This window comes from Falco cherrug, chromosome 6 (genome assembly GCF_023634085.1).
Source record: "Falco cherrug isolate bFalChe1 chromosome 6, bFalChe1.pri, whole genome shotgun sequence".
Lineage (NCBI taxonomy): Eukaryota > Metazoa > Chordata > Aves > Falconiformes > Falconidae > Falco > Falco cherrug.
Genome location: NC_073702.1, coordinates 37,829,167 through 37,845,243, shown reverse-complemented (window position 1 = coordinate 37,845,243; position 16,077 = coordinate 37,829,167). Strand labels below are relative to the sequence as shown.

The window sequence follows — 16,077 nt, the reverse complement described above, 5'->3', positions numbered from 1 at the left end:
GAGACTGCTGACCAGAGGATAAGAATTATGCAAACAACATTCTGGTTCTTTAATCTGTGAATCTTGCTTATAAAATCAGCTTGACTGTTAAAGAGATCCTGCTGTGCCAGAAGAAATTTTCCTTTCATTTTAAGGTGTCAACATGTCTGCAGCCAGTCATTTGACCCAGACTGCTTTTGCTTTCACAGGTCTTACTCCTTCTATACATTTATCTAATTACTTCTTTGGAAATGATGACTGTCCAGGGAGCGACCTGATAACTTCATGCCTCATCAAACACCCTGCAATCATTTCATCAGCCATAACCTCAAACCCTATCCATTTATAATCCATAGTCTGTAGATGTAATATATTTATGCTGTGTAGTACCTATAAATAATGTTTAAATTATTGTTTGTTTACCGGCCGGGGCTATGTGCAAATCATTAGTATCAATCACGTATGTACACTTATTTAGCTTACTCTCATAATTGTAGTCTCCTTGCAAATCTTTTCCATTCTGAATTCAGATGATGCCTCAGCTCCCGCGCTGGAGACTCAGCCTCAAGGTGATGAAGAAGGTGAGCATCAACAAGAACTTAATGGTGTAGTATTAAAGTCTGCAGTATGGACCATACACTACAACATCAAATGCTACCTTAAGAATTAGTTCAGCTGCTGGGCAGTTGCAAGAAATTGCAAGCATCTGTACCTTTTTCTAGATAAAGACAGCAAATACAATAGAGTCTTTACTTACAAGCAACGAATTTTATGTGATAGTTTTGAGATGACACTGTAGCTATGGAGTCCAACATTAGCAATTTTAATCATCACTATTCAGGGCAGAGAAAGATTTTAAACTTGAGCCAGAGTGCAGATTAAAACTGTATGGTAAAATAAGAAAGTTAAAGGGTTAATTCTGTCCTCAGCATATCACTTAGTAATATTAAAGGCTGATGTTTTGTCAGGCTTATTTGTGTCTGGGGAAATTTGGTGCATTGTAAATGCAAAGCTCAAAGCCTACATACAATGATAATCTTATATTGTGGCTGCCTTACCACTCACTGCAAATCTCACAGAGTCTGATCTGAGGCTGTTATGTACTTTGGGTCCACACTGGGAGATTTTTATTCTGATAAAACATAATTTTAGTCTAAAAGTGTTTCTTTCAACCTTTTATATGAATGGGGTCAGGAAGGAACTATTCATGCCATTAATAAAGTTTTTAACTGTACTAATAATGCAAACCAGTGTGCCCTTTTCTTTTTTTAGATCCATGTATCTTTAAAACTAGACACTTATATTTCAGCCGCTAGTAACTTAAAAAAAATACTGTAATATTTTTAAACATTTTCTGTCATTTTTTTTTTTTTTCTAGATATAGCTTCTCGTTATCCTACCTTATGGACTGAGCAAGTTAAGAGTAGACAAAACAAAACAAATAAAAGCTCAGGTAAGAAACTTGTGTTGTCCTGACTTTGCAAAGCTCCTGTGAAGACATGTATTAAGCCTAGTTAATACTGAAGTCATTTAAGTGAAAGCCATTTTAATAACTGTTATGCTTCCACTCTCGTCATATGATAGCGACTAACTGATTTGCATTGTGATGATTTTGTAGGTTCATGCGTCATATGTTCCTTTTACATGGAAATATTTTTGGCTAGGCTTTACTAGGTGTAAATTGATATTACTCCACTAAAGTCTCTAGCTCACATCTGTTTGCAACTGTGAGTAGATCTGACATAAATTTCTGCATCCTCTTTAATCCTCTGCCTCTTTGTTATCTACTTGTATTTTCTTTTTTGTTTGGGTGGCGTGTAGCAAGGTGCTTGGAAAATGACAGTGAGTTACATGTGTTTGGTGGTAATACTTAAAAGGAAAACCTGAAAATCCTTTCAGAAACCAGCTGTCAGTTAACAGGAATTTGAAAGGCAGCGTTACCTGCTTTTTGGTACAACATTCACCTGTTATTGACAGACTGATCGCCAGTTCAGTGTGAATTAATTATGTTGCCTCTTTTATAATTGTGATTTTTGGCTTTTTTTCACCGCTCTTCAGAATTGAGCTTTGTAAACCTAGGCTAGGAATGTCAGGTGAATATCCTAAGAACGAAGCCTCTAAAATATTCAGATACATTCAATGCTTTGGTGGACTATACGTTTTGATGTCTTCCTCACTGTTCCTTGCTTTCATTGGAATAAACTTTAGAGAATCTTCTTGAGTTTCCAGTTTCTTTTTCTCTGGAAAAAAGTTTAATTTGAAAGGAAACATTGATCATATAGGTTGTGATTCAGTACATCACCCAAAAGAACACTTTGGATCCAGTGGAAATTGTTTTACATTAACTATTGTGCTTAAATATTCTGCTGAATTGAGCCCAAAAGGATTTAAAAAAGACAATCATCACAAGAAAGATATACCCTTACTAAGAGGTTTACAGATTGCTGTTATAAGCTATTTTTAACATCAAAGCAATAATTATTAATACTTTTTCCTCTCCTTGATTCTCCAGTAGGCACTTAAGGGAAGAACTTTAAACAGGGTGTAGACAAGAGTTTGAAGCAAACACTTGCTGTGCTGGAGATTTATTCTATCATTTTTTTTTAGTCAGGGTTAGTAAGAAGAGAATTCCTTTGGGATTTCTGTCGTGTAAAATATGTGTATAGAAATATGTTGCTTTTAGGAGTGTTTATTTAATTGTTACGGTCCTAGAGACTAGATCTAAAGCAAGAACTCTTGAGTTTGCAGTGCAGCTGCTGGAGGCCAAAACTTCAACATGCACATAAAAAACCAGAAAACCACTAAAGAAAAGGTGGGTTTGTTATTGGAAACTTGTAACCTTCAGTCCATCTAAAGACATATTTACAAAGGAAGAGAAACCAGAAGCATAGTCTACTTGTCTTATGGTTGTTAGCCCATGGTGCATTAGCATCACAAGCACAATTGTGTTGGATTTGCTAACCACAGGACTTGCTCACAACTGCATTATGTACAGGGCATCTCTGGAGGGCTAGGAGATACTACAGTCTGTATTGACATACCTAGACCAGCAGTAGTAAGTCAGCAGACACTACATAGCCAGCCTTGCTTTAGTTTGTAGGCATAGCTGATGTGCCAGAAGGGACCACTGCTTTCTTTGCTGTAACTTCTCTTGTCTATGTAATATGACATAATCAGTCGAGACGAATCTAGGTGCTAAAACCAGTGTCTTCACCGGCTGTGCTAGGCAGCACCTCTTTTCCAGACTCCAAAGTCTAACATAGTCATTGTTTTGATTGCTGAGCCTCACTGTAAACAGGTTTTCTAAGGTGCCGAAAAGACTAGGTTAGATTTTCCCCTTATTACCTTTTGGTGTGGTGCCAAGGCTTCTGGGAACATCCACAGGGAATAAACTCTGGGCTTCTATGTGTATAGAATAGGAGGGACCTCATTACTGAATCCACTGGATTGTAAACTAATGACCTTTGGACACCCAGGCTTCAATATAAGGGATAAATACAGATTTCTTCTTCACTCAGTTTGCATAGAAAACTCTGATTCAGACTTGGTCATACAAACCCCACAAAGCTTATTGAAAATATTTGCCTGAGTAAAATGAGAAGAATTTATGTCTGCATATGAACTCTGTTTATAAAACAAAAGATGAAACCAAATTTATTTATAATGCACTAAATTTTCCTTTCTTCTATACTAACCCCAGTGCTTTCAAAGAAATTTTTCAGGTGCAAATAACACTATGACCTAGCCCTGCCTGTAGAAAATAAATAAAGAAAAATAATATTGCTAAAAATTTCAGGCAAACTCCAACTATACTACTTGAAAGCTGACTATTTTAGTCTGTATTGCTTTTATTTTTTCTAGTTTTTATCTGAATATATGTCTTACTATGTTATGGTCATAAAGAAGCTTGGCTTGACCTTAAGAAATCCATCTCCTTAGCAGAATGTTTTGTGAGTTTAGGATCACAAATGAATACATTGAATTTATTGTACTCATCCTGAAATGGGTTTGCTTTCTCTACTCTGCAAATTATTAATTACTCTTATAATTAACTAGTAGAATCAGCATAAGCTTTTAGGTTTTGGAAGATAGAAAATAATGGCTCAGGAAATTCTAGTTTATATTAGTTATCCAGTGTTTTCATTTGATTAAATCATCCTAAATTAATTTAGCACGGAGTAATGGCATTTGGAAGACTTACAGATGCAGGGCATGAAATTACTGGATTATATATCCATGCTCTATAATGACTTCTAGTGCATTTTTTTGTTGTTATTGTTTCAGAGAAATAGGCCTTTTCTGCTCACTAAAAGCATTTTTAGAGTGATTTTTGATCTATTAGCTTTTGATGACAAAATGTTACTGCTGGCAAAACCCTCAACATCCAGTCATGTAACAACAATATGATCTGTTTGGAGTGATGGATTTGGGTAGAAACATCTCTATTTTAGCTCTTTTTGTATGTTGAAGATGATTTTCAGATTTTTTTAAGATTTTTTCTTTCCAGAATTAGAAAAAAAGTATGGATCTGCTTGCTAAAATAACACAGTATTTGCTGATATTATGTTTTATACATATGCCTTTGTGCCTTTGCAGGTATTTTGAAAATATTTTGTTTCTTTTGGATTATTTTTTTTTTTTTTACCCCTGCACTGCTCATTTCTTCCTCCATTTCACAGAAACTACAGTGTGTTCACCAGGTCAGATTGACAAATATAAGTATTATAGTAACGGCTATCAAAAATAAACAGAAATGCACTGAAAACACTGACTGTGAGACAATATGGGTTCCAATTAAGCCATGGGAATGCAGCAGCCTACATGCTGCTGTCTGTGTGAACTCCATGACTAAACTCCTGCTGTAGGTTGCGGGGATGCAGGCAGCGACGTTAGTGGAGCCTAGAGAGCAGCCACCTCGTTGTAAGGGCATCACAGACACTTGGCCCGTTAATGAGAGAACTGCACCCCACTGAGTGCAGTCACTCGTTTAGTTCTCTAGCCTATATGAAGGGATCTATGCTTTAGATGAACTTTATCCCAACCCGCTATCGGTTGAAGATCCAGGTACTATTCTTTCAGAGCTTTGTTTTTTTTTTTTAAAGACCAGAGGATAGAAAGTTTTTTGCCTCGAAGAAACTGGATATTTTGGACCCTGTCCACAGCAGTTCCCAGTTACTGTAGTTCACAGCTAGGTGCAGCCTTGATGTGGGTGGGGAACGCTACATGACAGCGCAAATACTTTCCCATCACCTAACAGGGAACACACAGTTCCCTGAGAGGTCAGGTTGGACTGCAGATCTCTTAGATTCTCCTTGCTGCATCTGTTCTACCGGCAGTTCATATCCCTGTGGGATTTTTGGGAAGCAAGTGTGGCATTTTCAGGGGATGTATGCCCTTTTTTGAGTTTGAGTATAGGCAAAGGAAGAGTAGTTTAATCCTTTTCACAATAGCCAATGGAAACTTAGGATTCATTTTATTAGCTTGAATTTAAGAGCCAATTTTTTCTAATCATCTGTTGTGACTTCTGTGAAAAAGAAGTAGGGTGAGTTTAACTGGTAATATTGTTAATGTCAAAAAAATTCTTAAAGTACTGAGTAATTTCTAAGAACTGTCTGTACACCACACAAATAAGAATTACTCAATGTGACATTTCATTAATTTTGCAAATGCAGGATGCAAAAAAGTCATCCATAATCTGGAATATCTTTACATATATGCTTAAGGTCTTCAGAGGTTCTGGTGATAATATAATTCAAGTTATAAGACCCAGGGTTAAATAATGTATCATTGGCTAAGACACAGTACAGTTTCAAGTATCTACTATTCAGTTCTATTCTCTTGTTATTAATATTTTGGTGTTCTGTTTCCTTGAAGATTGAATATTATGGCATTATTAGCACTAATTATTTATATGTTCATTCATTAGTTGTGTAGTTTATTTAATGAGCATCGTAAAGTGATTGAAAGATTGGTGTTTGTTTTGTTGATAATCTGGTATGGCCAGCAAAATAGAAGACAGGAAGAAATTGTTGCATCTCTTTGTACGTTACTGAACTTTGATTCCTGTGTTAAAATTTAAACACATGAAATGAGTGGGTAGAAATTAGGGCCCCCTCACAGTCAGTGGCAGAACTCCCAGACAGCTTTTGAACAACCATTCATATGCTGGCTACATGCTACTAGTTCACCCAGTAGTTCACATTTCATCTGGATCAGGCACAGACATGTGATATAGCGCTTGTGCCAGCTTCGTGCTTTCTGCCAGTTTGATGCTCATATGTGTTAAGCAGGTGCTAGAGGACAGGCCATATATGATCCAGTATAAAATAGGCTTGGCCCAAAGGAAACCTGTTCTGGCATAAAGCCTGCTGAGGGTCAGGCTGTAAAAATTCTTAAAAAAGCAATGCAAAAAGTAGTGGATCATATGATTAGGACATTTTTCATGCTGAACAAAGAATCCTAAATCAGAATTCATTGTCCTCTCTAACTATGTCTTTAGTGACTTCAGGAGTGCCCAGATTTCAGCCACTGTACCTGGATGCTTTGATAATGTAGAACCATCTTCAATTTCATTTTTTGTTTTAGCTGTGCACATATGAAAGGAACACATAGCTTCTTATTTAATTTTCTGGCACAACGGAGTAGTGGTTTAGTGCTGACCTTCTACTACAGACCATCAGTTTTAGGGCTTTAAAAATCTGTTACAAGATTTTATCAATTAGCCCCAGGGGGCTTGATCCAACAGGAGTTTCGTTCTCAAAGGAGCATCTGGGAGAGCACTGAAGTGCATATATAGTAATGTAGCATAGACTGGCTGCAAATGCAAATGCAGTTAGTGTAATGTCTACTGTGAATACATGAATACATTCTTAGTAGACTAAACCATGGAATTTAAAAGTGATAATGTTACTAGCAATTGCGTGTCTGCATCTATACCAAATAGCTGCTTGCATTTATCTGTCTATACAGTCTGAATCTGTTGCCAATTCTGCCAGTGAGACTTGACTAATGTGACAGAATGACATTGTAAGATTTGAATGCAGTTTTTATTGCCTTGTCATCTGACTAAAGCATTTGTACATTTGAGTTTTTCTCACATGGAAACTATGTTGGTTGCCAGTGAGGTTTCTGTTTTGTTAGCTTGCTTTGTTTTGTTTCTCAGAAGCAATTGTTCCAGTGGGATCCCTGTGCACTGATCATTCCCTGAAAGTCACCTTCTTACAAAGAACCAAGAGAAACCTTGTTCCATACTCAAATGCTCACATTCATTCCAAACTGAACCTGGCTAACATTCTCCTGCTATGCCTATCCTGGCAGCCCTGAAGTTAAAAAAAAGCCTGCATGAAAAAACAAACCCAGCATTTTCTTGCAAAGGAAATAAATTTAAGAGTTTGTGTATATGCCCAATCACATCAGTTCTAATACACATTCCTTTCTAAGCATAAGAAACCAAATAACTTATACACAGGAAAATGAGTAACAGCTCAGTGACTTTGTATTTAATCTCATTAATTGTTGCATTCTCCAGATGTTGCTTTTAATATTGACTGAAGATAAATTACCTGCAGTTGAAGATGTGCGAGCTAGTGAGAAAAAACTCAGATCCAGTTGCATGTTCCCGGTTACATTTTTATTACAAATTCATTAGAAATTTTCTAAAACTATTTTGAATTAGGCTTGTTTCACAATGTGGATATTTGAGATATGAAACAATTTATAACAGAAGGAAATAAAAATAGATACCGTAACCAACTGAGAGAAGAACACAGGGAAGAGGGGAAAGAAAGTGTTTTAAAAGCTACTTGTCTCCATTTTTCAGCAGGGATCCCTAGTAAGTTGTGTGTTGGCCTGCAGAACCCTGGCCAATCATCCGTTCTTAAATTTCCTTGTATTCAACATTAAAAGAAGGGCAGGTGAGGACTTTACAGCAGAACATACATGTATGTCCAAAGAGTGCTACTTACTCTGAATGCATTATGTCTGTATTGGACACTCAGAAATTGAATTTAAATGAATATATAGAGTAGGTTTGCATAGGACAGTAGCCTGAGTAGGAGTGGTTCATTAATTGCAAACCACTGAATTACACAGCAAATAGTGTTTCCGTGTTTTTACCTCATTAGCCCTAAAGACAGTGTTTTGTTCTAACAGTTGGTGAGGTATCAACCACACTCAAAGATGAGATTTGCATTCCCAAACTTGTGATGTAAATACAGCCATTAGCTGTAGCTGGAGAAACCAAGAGCATAGGAGTAAGTTGCTGAAATATAGGCGTCTTGTGTCTTCATAAGGCCTAGGGTATCTGATATCTGCCTGGGCTAGGAGCTACAACAGCCTACTGGAAATCTGTGATGCTCTGGTATGTAGGTTTGATAGTCCAGAGTACCTGAAATGGCATTGAATTGAGCCCTAAGAACCTCAGCTCAAGCCCTGAAAGAGAAGTAGAAGGCAGAACTATTGATTTTAAATAATTCTTCAAACATACAAATGGAGTATTAAGTCCACACATGGAGTCTATCAATGGAAGCTCAGTCCACTACAAATGGGCAGTCAGTCTGCCAAATTTTGGACCAAGTCAAATCCAGATATTATTACTGTGAACTTTATAGCTTGGGCTCATCTGCAGGTCAATTCCCTACACAAGAAAAGGCACTAGCATTTTTTCATGACATCTACAGATGAAGTCTAAATGTTTTGTGATGGCCACAGATCTGGCTTTTGGGCCTTGTAAAAGTTGTTGGTACTGGAAGACATCAGCTGATAGAATACTTGTTTGGCCCATTATCTCAGCATGTTGTGCATGGAGCATAAAGAGAAAAGTGTTGTGAGGAATTTAAGAAAAACATAGTGAGGAGGAATGGAGGCTCCCAGGCCAAAGTCTTATGGCCTTCTCAGACTCTTTGGATTGGCTCTGGTTGCTAACTCACTAAGTGTTCCCTTTAGAGTTCCTGAATGAACTCAATTATTTGGAATGAAGTATAACTTGTTATTTGTATTTCACTATAAAAACATTGTTAAAAAACTGTTGGGGAGGGAGATGTGTGAGGCACTGTCACATCTATATCCCCTACTATTTAATTTTTAAATATTTTGAAGAGTAAGAGGTAGTTATCTTCCATTTTTTTTTATTTTTCTGTCAAGAGTCAGAACAGTTTCAGAGTAGTATTTTTTTTAGAACACTGGTTTCAAGATATGCCTCAGCAGCTGAAAAAGTGGTGGCTTTGAAGCTACTGATTGTTCACACCATTAGGGCCAATCAGTAAATGGTTGTCTTACTTTTCAGCAGCAATTTTAAGTTATATCCTAGTCTTGTTTTAGCTTACACACAAAGAAAGAACAGTATTCTTCACCCTCTTGATCTGTGAAGAAAATAACTTGATACACTTTGGTCCTCTTGCCTTGCCTTGCCTTTATTTTACTTGCCTTGCCTGTCCTAAATTGGTAAAAAAGAATTACAATTTTCTTTCAGTTCTTTCAGCCTCTTCCAAGAAGATAAAACTTTCCAGACACACCCCCCCCACACACACAGAGAGCTTGTATATTATGATACATTCTTAATTTTCAGGATGCTGGATCATGCTTATTTTAGTACTGTTCTATCTTTAATAATCCTTTTCACAAGCATTTTCATTTATCTTCAACTTAATTTTACATATTACTTAAAAACCTTTATAAAGATCAAGCACTGACATTTCCAGTTTTTTCCTCCCACTACAGGGGAAGATCCTCCCATCCTAAGCCATTAAAAAACTAGAGTTCTGTTTTCCATCCAGTTGATGTTCTTTTTACTCAGATGTTCCAGGGTTTTATTAGACCCCCACTGTAGGGGGAAAAAAAAAAGAAAAAACCCACCCCCCAAAAAAAGAAAAAGAAAAAAAGAAAAAAAATCTCTTTTGTGCAAGGTTGTTAATTTCTGTTTTACTGCATGTGTTAAAAATGTATGCCAAAAGATAGCAATCTTTTCTGACCATTTTAATTATATCACATTACTTTCTGCGGCAAGTAAATGACACAACAGTCCTGCTTGAAGTTCTCCTTTAGTTTTTTGACATGCACTTTCCCATCTACCTTCAGCTTTCCACAGTTTACCAGACATCAGTACACATAATCATAAAAGCATCAGTAAGAATCAGAAATCCTAAGAGGGTTGTCACACTAACAGTCTATAATTTAACAACAGATGCAAAAAAAAAAATAAATTCGCATAAATCATGTTAATGCACAGAAACTTATTGGACCGGATAATATCTAAAGATATAATCTTTCTGAGAAAAAGATAGATCTTTCAGCCAAGACAGTCTGGATCTGGCTGTGGCTATATTGATTGCTGGATGATATATGGAAGATATGTCTTCCAAATGTTGCAGGCAATTGGAAGTCCAGCAGAGTCGACAGTAAGAGCTGCCAGCCTTCCATCATCATCCCAATGACCTGATAGGAGAAAATGTCCATGTTTCATGCAGAGATGCCTTCCCTTCCCTGGCCCCACCACAGCCAATAACCCTAAAAGCAACAAACATAGACAGTAACCTTTGTCTGTCTTTACTGATACAGTAAAGGCTAGTTTTATCTTGATTCTGTTGCACTTTCTTGGGAAAGAGGCCCAGGTCAATTGTGAGCATGTAGAATTAGGCATCTAAATTCACAAACTGGCATCTAAACAATTATCTTTTTTTTTTTTCCCCTGAAATATTAAGAATCCAGTACTACTCTTGAGGTCAAGTCAGTAAAAAAAAAATAATTACAAAATTAAAGAAATACCTTCAATGTCAGAGAGCTCTGAGACCCATATGTTCAAAACTTCAGTAAATTGGTGGTTATGCTCTTGAAGAAAAAACTGTGTGATGGAGGTTATTCCATCACTAAGGATATCCACCAAACTCTCTCCTACATTTTGCAAGGTTAAGAACTCCTTATGTCTTCCTCTGTGAGCTGACAAAATCTCTAAAAAATGCTAATATTAAACCCCCCCCAATTTTAAGTTTTGTTCTTAATTAATCAGTCATGCAGTGAGATTTCCTGGCAAGATAATTCTGGTTTTATAAGACAGACTAGAGCGGGGGTCCTCAAACTTTTTAACCAGGGGGCCAGCATGCGGATGAAGTGGCAGGAGGCCATCTGCGGCTGCTTGGTTTCCCCCCAACCCCTGGCAGGTGGGACCGGGGGGTTCTGTAAATACCGGGGGCCAGATTGAGGACCCTGGGGGGCCGTATCCAGCCCGTGGGCCGTAGTTTGAGGACCCCTGGACTAGACTGTTCTGAGAAAGGCAATTTTCTTTTTCTTCCATGAGGATAAGTCAAATGACCAAGTATCCATCTTTCCAATAACTGAGTAAGAAGTGTTTTAAAAAAGCCAAATACAGTTATGGCAAAATATTCCCCTGTTAATATCTTATGTGAACTGTGAAATTCTACTGCGTGATCTGTCCACGTTCTGCAAAAAAAGCTGACTGCTGTTAATGGAAGTACAGACCATGGAAGGACCAGTAACCATGTAAGCCCTGGTGGCTGGAGTCAAAGTTTTGCCTCAGTTTCCTGACGTGCACATTTCTGACAGTCTGAATTGATTTCTAGATGTTCCCTGGTAGGTCAGGTTATGGGAAGTCACAGTGGTTTAAATTTGGAGGGATTTTTAATGAGATGACTTATCACATGTCTTCCAACTTTCTTATTTGCCAAACCATATATCTCTGAACAAACTTCCTGAAAAGACTGACAGCTCGTGCTACAATTGAAATTGAAAAAATTGCCATGTGATGCACAAACATCTTGAGGCTTCATCAGTAACGGTAGCATCTTCCATTTGGTACAAAAGCAAGAGAAATTCAGCTCCTACAGGGAATTCTGTGGGAGGAGTGGAATTCACCCCAAAGCCTGTGGGTTGGATACATATGCAATGTGGTGGTTGCATCAGTCCAAACCTTTACTGCAGCATCTGCTTTTATGGACTGTTGAGGTCTCAGGTTAATCCTGTCATACATGGATCCTTTCCCCTAGCCTGCCCTTAATGCAATACACTGGTTTTTTTTTGTTTGAGACTGGTGTAGAGTCTCCTTTCCATGAAAAGCCACACCAAGGGTCATAATTGGCACAAGGGAACTTATTCTAGTCAAATTATATTGCTAAAGTATGTAAAACCACTTTGAGATCTTTTCATCTGCAAGATGCTCTATATACCCCAAGTACTGTATTATTACTGGCGTCTTTTCTACTTCACTCCACTCTGTCCATCATGCTCTGTCCTCTTGCATAGCAAACTGTTCCAGATAAATACTAGATGCAATGTTTTCCCTGCACTCTGCACTGCCTAGAAATAACATTAACTATTGTTGCCATAATGCACTAGATTTCTGTGTTACTGGAGAAGAAGCAGTGGTTGAAGAGACAGACCACTGTTTTTCATTAAGCTATTTTTAATACCTGTTTTAGTTTAAGAACGTCAGGCCAAGTATCTGCATTCAACCACAAATAAAACTATATTTAAATAAGATTAAGGCTGTAAATTAAATTTCAGATCTTAAATTCTCTCGATGCATTACAAAACACAAGAGAAAAAGACAGGGCAAAGCTTAATATACCAAACTTGTTGAAAATGCAGCCTTCTACGGAAAAAATTTCTTCTTAGGGAATTTTTTTAAAAAAGATGCGCATTTTCAGCTGAAAAACTGTATTACAAGATGAAAATTCAAACAACAAAAAAAACTTTCTAAAAGCTGAATAATTTTTGTTCAAGACTCAAAATCTTGATTAGTCGTTGTAATGCCTTGTAGGAGCTGTAATTTTGAAACTTCATTAGTTCCTTCTTTTTCAGGGGCTGGGATCTTTAGGCTGGCTATACATACAGGGTATAATGGTCTCTTCCCTTTTTAAAAACTTAGAGATACCTCAAAAAACTTGTAAACATCTTGGATTTTATTGTTCTCTGGGAAGTTCAACACAAAGAAACAACCTGTTGTAGGGTGGGGTTTTTTGTTGTTTTTTTTTTTGTTGTTGGGTTTTTTTCCCCCATAAACATACACATTTTTTGTAAAACAAACATTTTGAATGAAAAACATCTTTTCATTTAAAGATCTGGTTTTCCACCAAAGCCAATCACAATGAAATTTTTCAACCAATCGTATTACTGTCATAACAAGTTATGAAAACAATTGCATTATTGCCACTTGAACAGTGGGTTACCTTGTTCCATTGTTTTCTGGTGAGATAGTAATGTTATTTAACTTTACCACTGTTATTGTCTTTCAGTGAGTAATGACAATTTATCAAAATTAAAGGACTTTCATTCTTCTCTATTTGGATGACTGTTAGATGCAGTTTTTGTTGGACTGGAATGCATTAGAAATACATAAATTCCTCAAATATGAGGGACCTGTAATGCCCATGAATTGTTTTCCAGTGCACCTAGTTAGATCAGGGCAACAGGCTGATTGATGTTTGGTCTAGAAGCAGAGACATAGAAAGTTAAATTAATGCCTCTTGTGCCCCCAAAAGCTGAGGTACAGTTTTGGCAAGAAGGTAGAATCAGAATTAGGCCAAATTTTCAGGTCTGTATTGAGGTAAACTCCCATCAATGCAAAGGCTGATAAGGGTTAATCCTGTGTGATTATGTTTATTTATTATTTAGTGAATTCTTCTACAGTATCCATTACAATGGAGACTCTTAACAGAGGCAGGGCTCTGATTAATTACAGAGGTTCATGACCATCACACTTTGTCATGGTGCAGTTCACCCTTCTATCACAACACACTGTGCCCAGTTATTCTGGCTGGCAAGGAGGTAGGGACCATTTCTTTTGCTTTACTTACCTAATGGGTTTGGGAAGCAGAAGTGTAAGTAACTTCTGATCTTGGATGTTTCCTCTCTGACTTTCCCAAAATTCCCGTCATGTACTTAAAGCCATAATCTCAATAGCCTTTACTGCCTGAAGGTAATGAGAAAATAATTATTCTCATTGCTCTCTTGTTTGCTGAATAAAGGCTACATCCTGCCTAGCTTAAGGGATTTATAATTTTAGTGTTCTTGCAGTTTCTAATCAGGTTTAAAAGGCAATTGAAGATAAATTTTAGGACATGATTTTTAGTTCCTTTGAGTTGATACAACAGAGAAGCAGCAAAGCCAAAATTGTCAGTATAAATGTCAGCGGTTTGAAAGGTCACTTCTCCCCCTTTCCCCACTAGCATCCCAAGTATGAAACAGTGACTTCTAATGCAGTCACACATCCTGTGGTTCATCCCTTTAACTAAACAGTCCAAAACAATAATAACAAATTACTGTAGGAGGAGATGTTTTAGTTTCAGCAGGCATGAAACCTCATTTTACAAAGGGCAGTGTAAACAGGAGGGACTGCACTACAGTTAGAAGGGTGATGCCACTGGAAGCCTTGTGAGGACAGGAAAGAATCAGGCCTGGAGGGGTATTTTTTAATTTTATTTTAATTTTCCTCTAAATGGGGACATTAATGGTGCAGGACTGGTGATGGTGTTATTGCCTCTCTTGGAACACAGTGCACAGTCATTTCTTTAAGTAGCTTGTATGGTGTGTATCAGTCTTGGATCAGTGATAATAGGACAGTCCACCCCAATCCTGCTGCTATTGCATAGCTGGAATTCCTCTGGACTTTAATGGATATGCTGTCAGCACAAGGGCTCAGCTACCCCACTTGTATTGCCAGCTGAAAGAGTGAAGAAAGTATTTTCTCTTTATTACCTTTCTTAACAACTTCATGCTCTCCAGATGAGGTCATGTGTTTTGCACATTGAAGCATATTCATATTCAGAAACATTGAATATTTGTGAATACCTTCATGCATGTCTGAGAATATAATGTCACATGACTAACCATAGTGCTAGCCTCAAGGATGCTATGGTACATTTACCTTTTCAATATGCTTGTCAAAATGAGCCTATGTGACTTTTATATGGAGCATCCCCTGCCCACAGCAAGGGTAGATGAAAACTTTTTGTTCCTGGTATAACTGAGTAAGAAAGTTTGTGTGTCAGAATACTATCTTTAAGCTTAATTCACCTTTATTCATATCTGCTTTTATTGGAGCCTTCTGCATTTTTGTCATAATCTCTGTTATCTCTGGCTTAATTAATCATCCTTACTGTTGGTTGCATCCGTAGTATTCCCTGTTCTGTTTCCAGTCCTTTCATTGCTGTCTGCTTTCTTGTCTGTCAATAGCTGATCTTCACTGCATATTTCTTGATTTTTGCCTAGATATCATTCTTCAATCTCAAATGCTGCTGGTTTAGGCTTTTCTTGTAGCACTGATTTTTTATCTCTATTATTCTGCCTGATCTTTTTGATTATTCCAGCCAAAGGCATAAACTGGAAGCCTTATGAGGGAGAATGACTGTGAAGGCTGTAGATCACGCTGTGAATTTGTAGGCTTTATTCTGAAAATGCAGTGACTCCAAAACCAAGCTGAGGGTTCTTCGGAGCAACCAGTTGAACAGTGCAATGGATAGGAGAGAGAGTCTGATTCCTAGATTGAGTAAGTGTGGAAAGGTGTCATTACCTATTTATGTAGGATTTCAGGGACCATTTCAAGGGTACAGTATCCAGTTGTATCCATACTGCAGGATACTGAAGGATACTGCAGAAGCAACTAGGTGTTTGATCCTAAAGCTAGTGGAGTATATTTTCAGCATTAATTTAGTGTTTTTCTGAGGAAGAATGTTTCCGTAGTCAAGGCTGTGAGTTTTTTGTGGAAGTTCATTTGTAGTTTTCAAATAAAACTCAATGCTTAAGTGTCATAACATCAACACTGTCAGTCTGAATGACCGGTGTGCAGAGTCTTGACCTATATTCTGTGCCAGTTTTACTTCCTCAGGATGTCACTGGGGAGACTTAAGCAGCCTACAAAGTATTGTATGCGAAAGCATCTGACGTCAGCTAGTGCAGGGAGACAGCGTGGTCTCATTGCTTACATTTGGGGCAGCTAGCCAGAAATACCAGGGCTCTAAGCCTGCTTCTGCTGCTGGGAAGGCTGCTGCAGCCTGGACAGATCAGTGCAAGCAGAAGCAAAAGTTTCAGCAGAGAGATGGTTGAGACAGTGTCTAGTACATTGACTATTGAATACGATAAGGAGCTTTA

At 37.6% G+C, this 16,077-nt stretch overlaps 1 protein-coding gene across 8 annotated transcripts in view; it reads left to right on the top strand.

Moving 5' to 3' along the window:
* SMOC2 (SPARC related modular calcium binding 2) overlaps window positions 1-16,077 on the top strand; it is a 149,717-nt gene that overhangs the window by 73,727 nt on the left and 59,913 nt on the right. For 4 of the 8 annotated variants that reach the window (XM_055714315.1, XM_055714314.1, XM_055714313.1 and 1 more), the window contains exons 6-7: window positions 477-560; window positions 1,358-1,432. In XM_055714315.1, the coding sequence (XP_055570290.1) occupies window positions 477-560; window positions 1,358-1,432 (159 nt within the window). The remainder of the gene's footprint in view (window positions 1-476; window positions 561-1,357; window positions 1,433-16,077) is intronic. The other 4 variants (XM_055714319.1, XM_055714318.1, XM_055714317.1 and 1 more) reach the window with 1 other exon arrangement.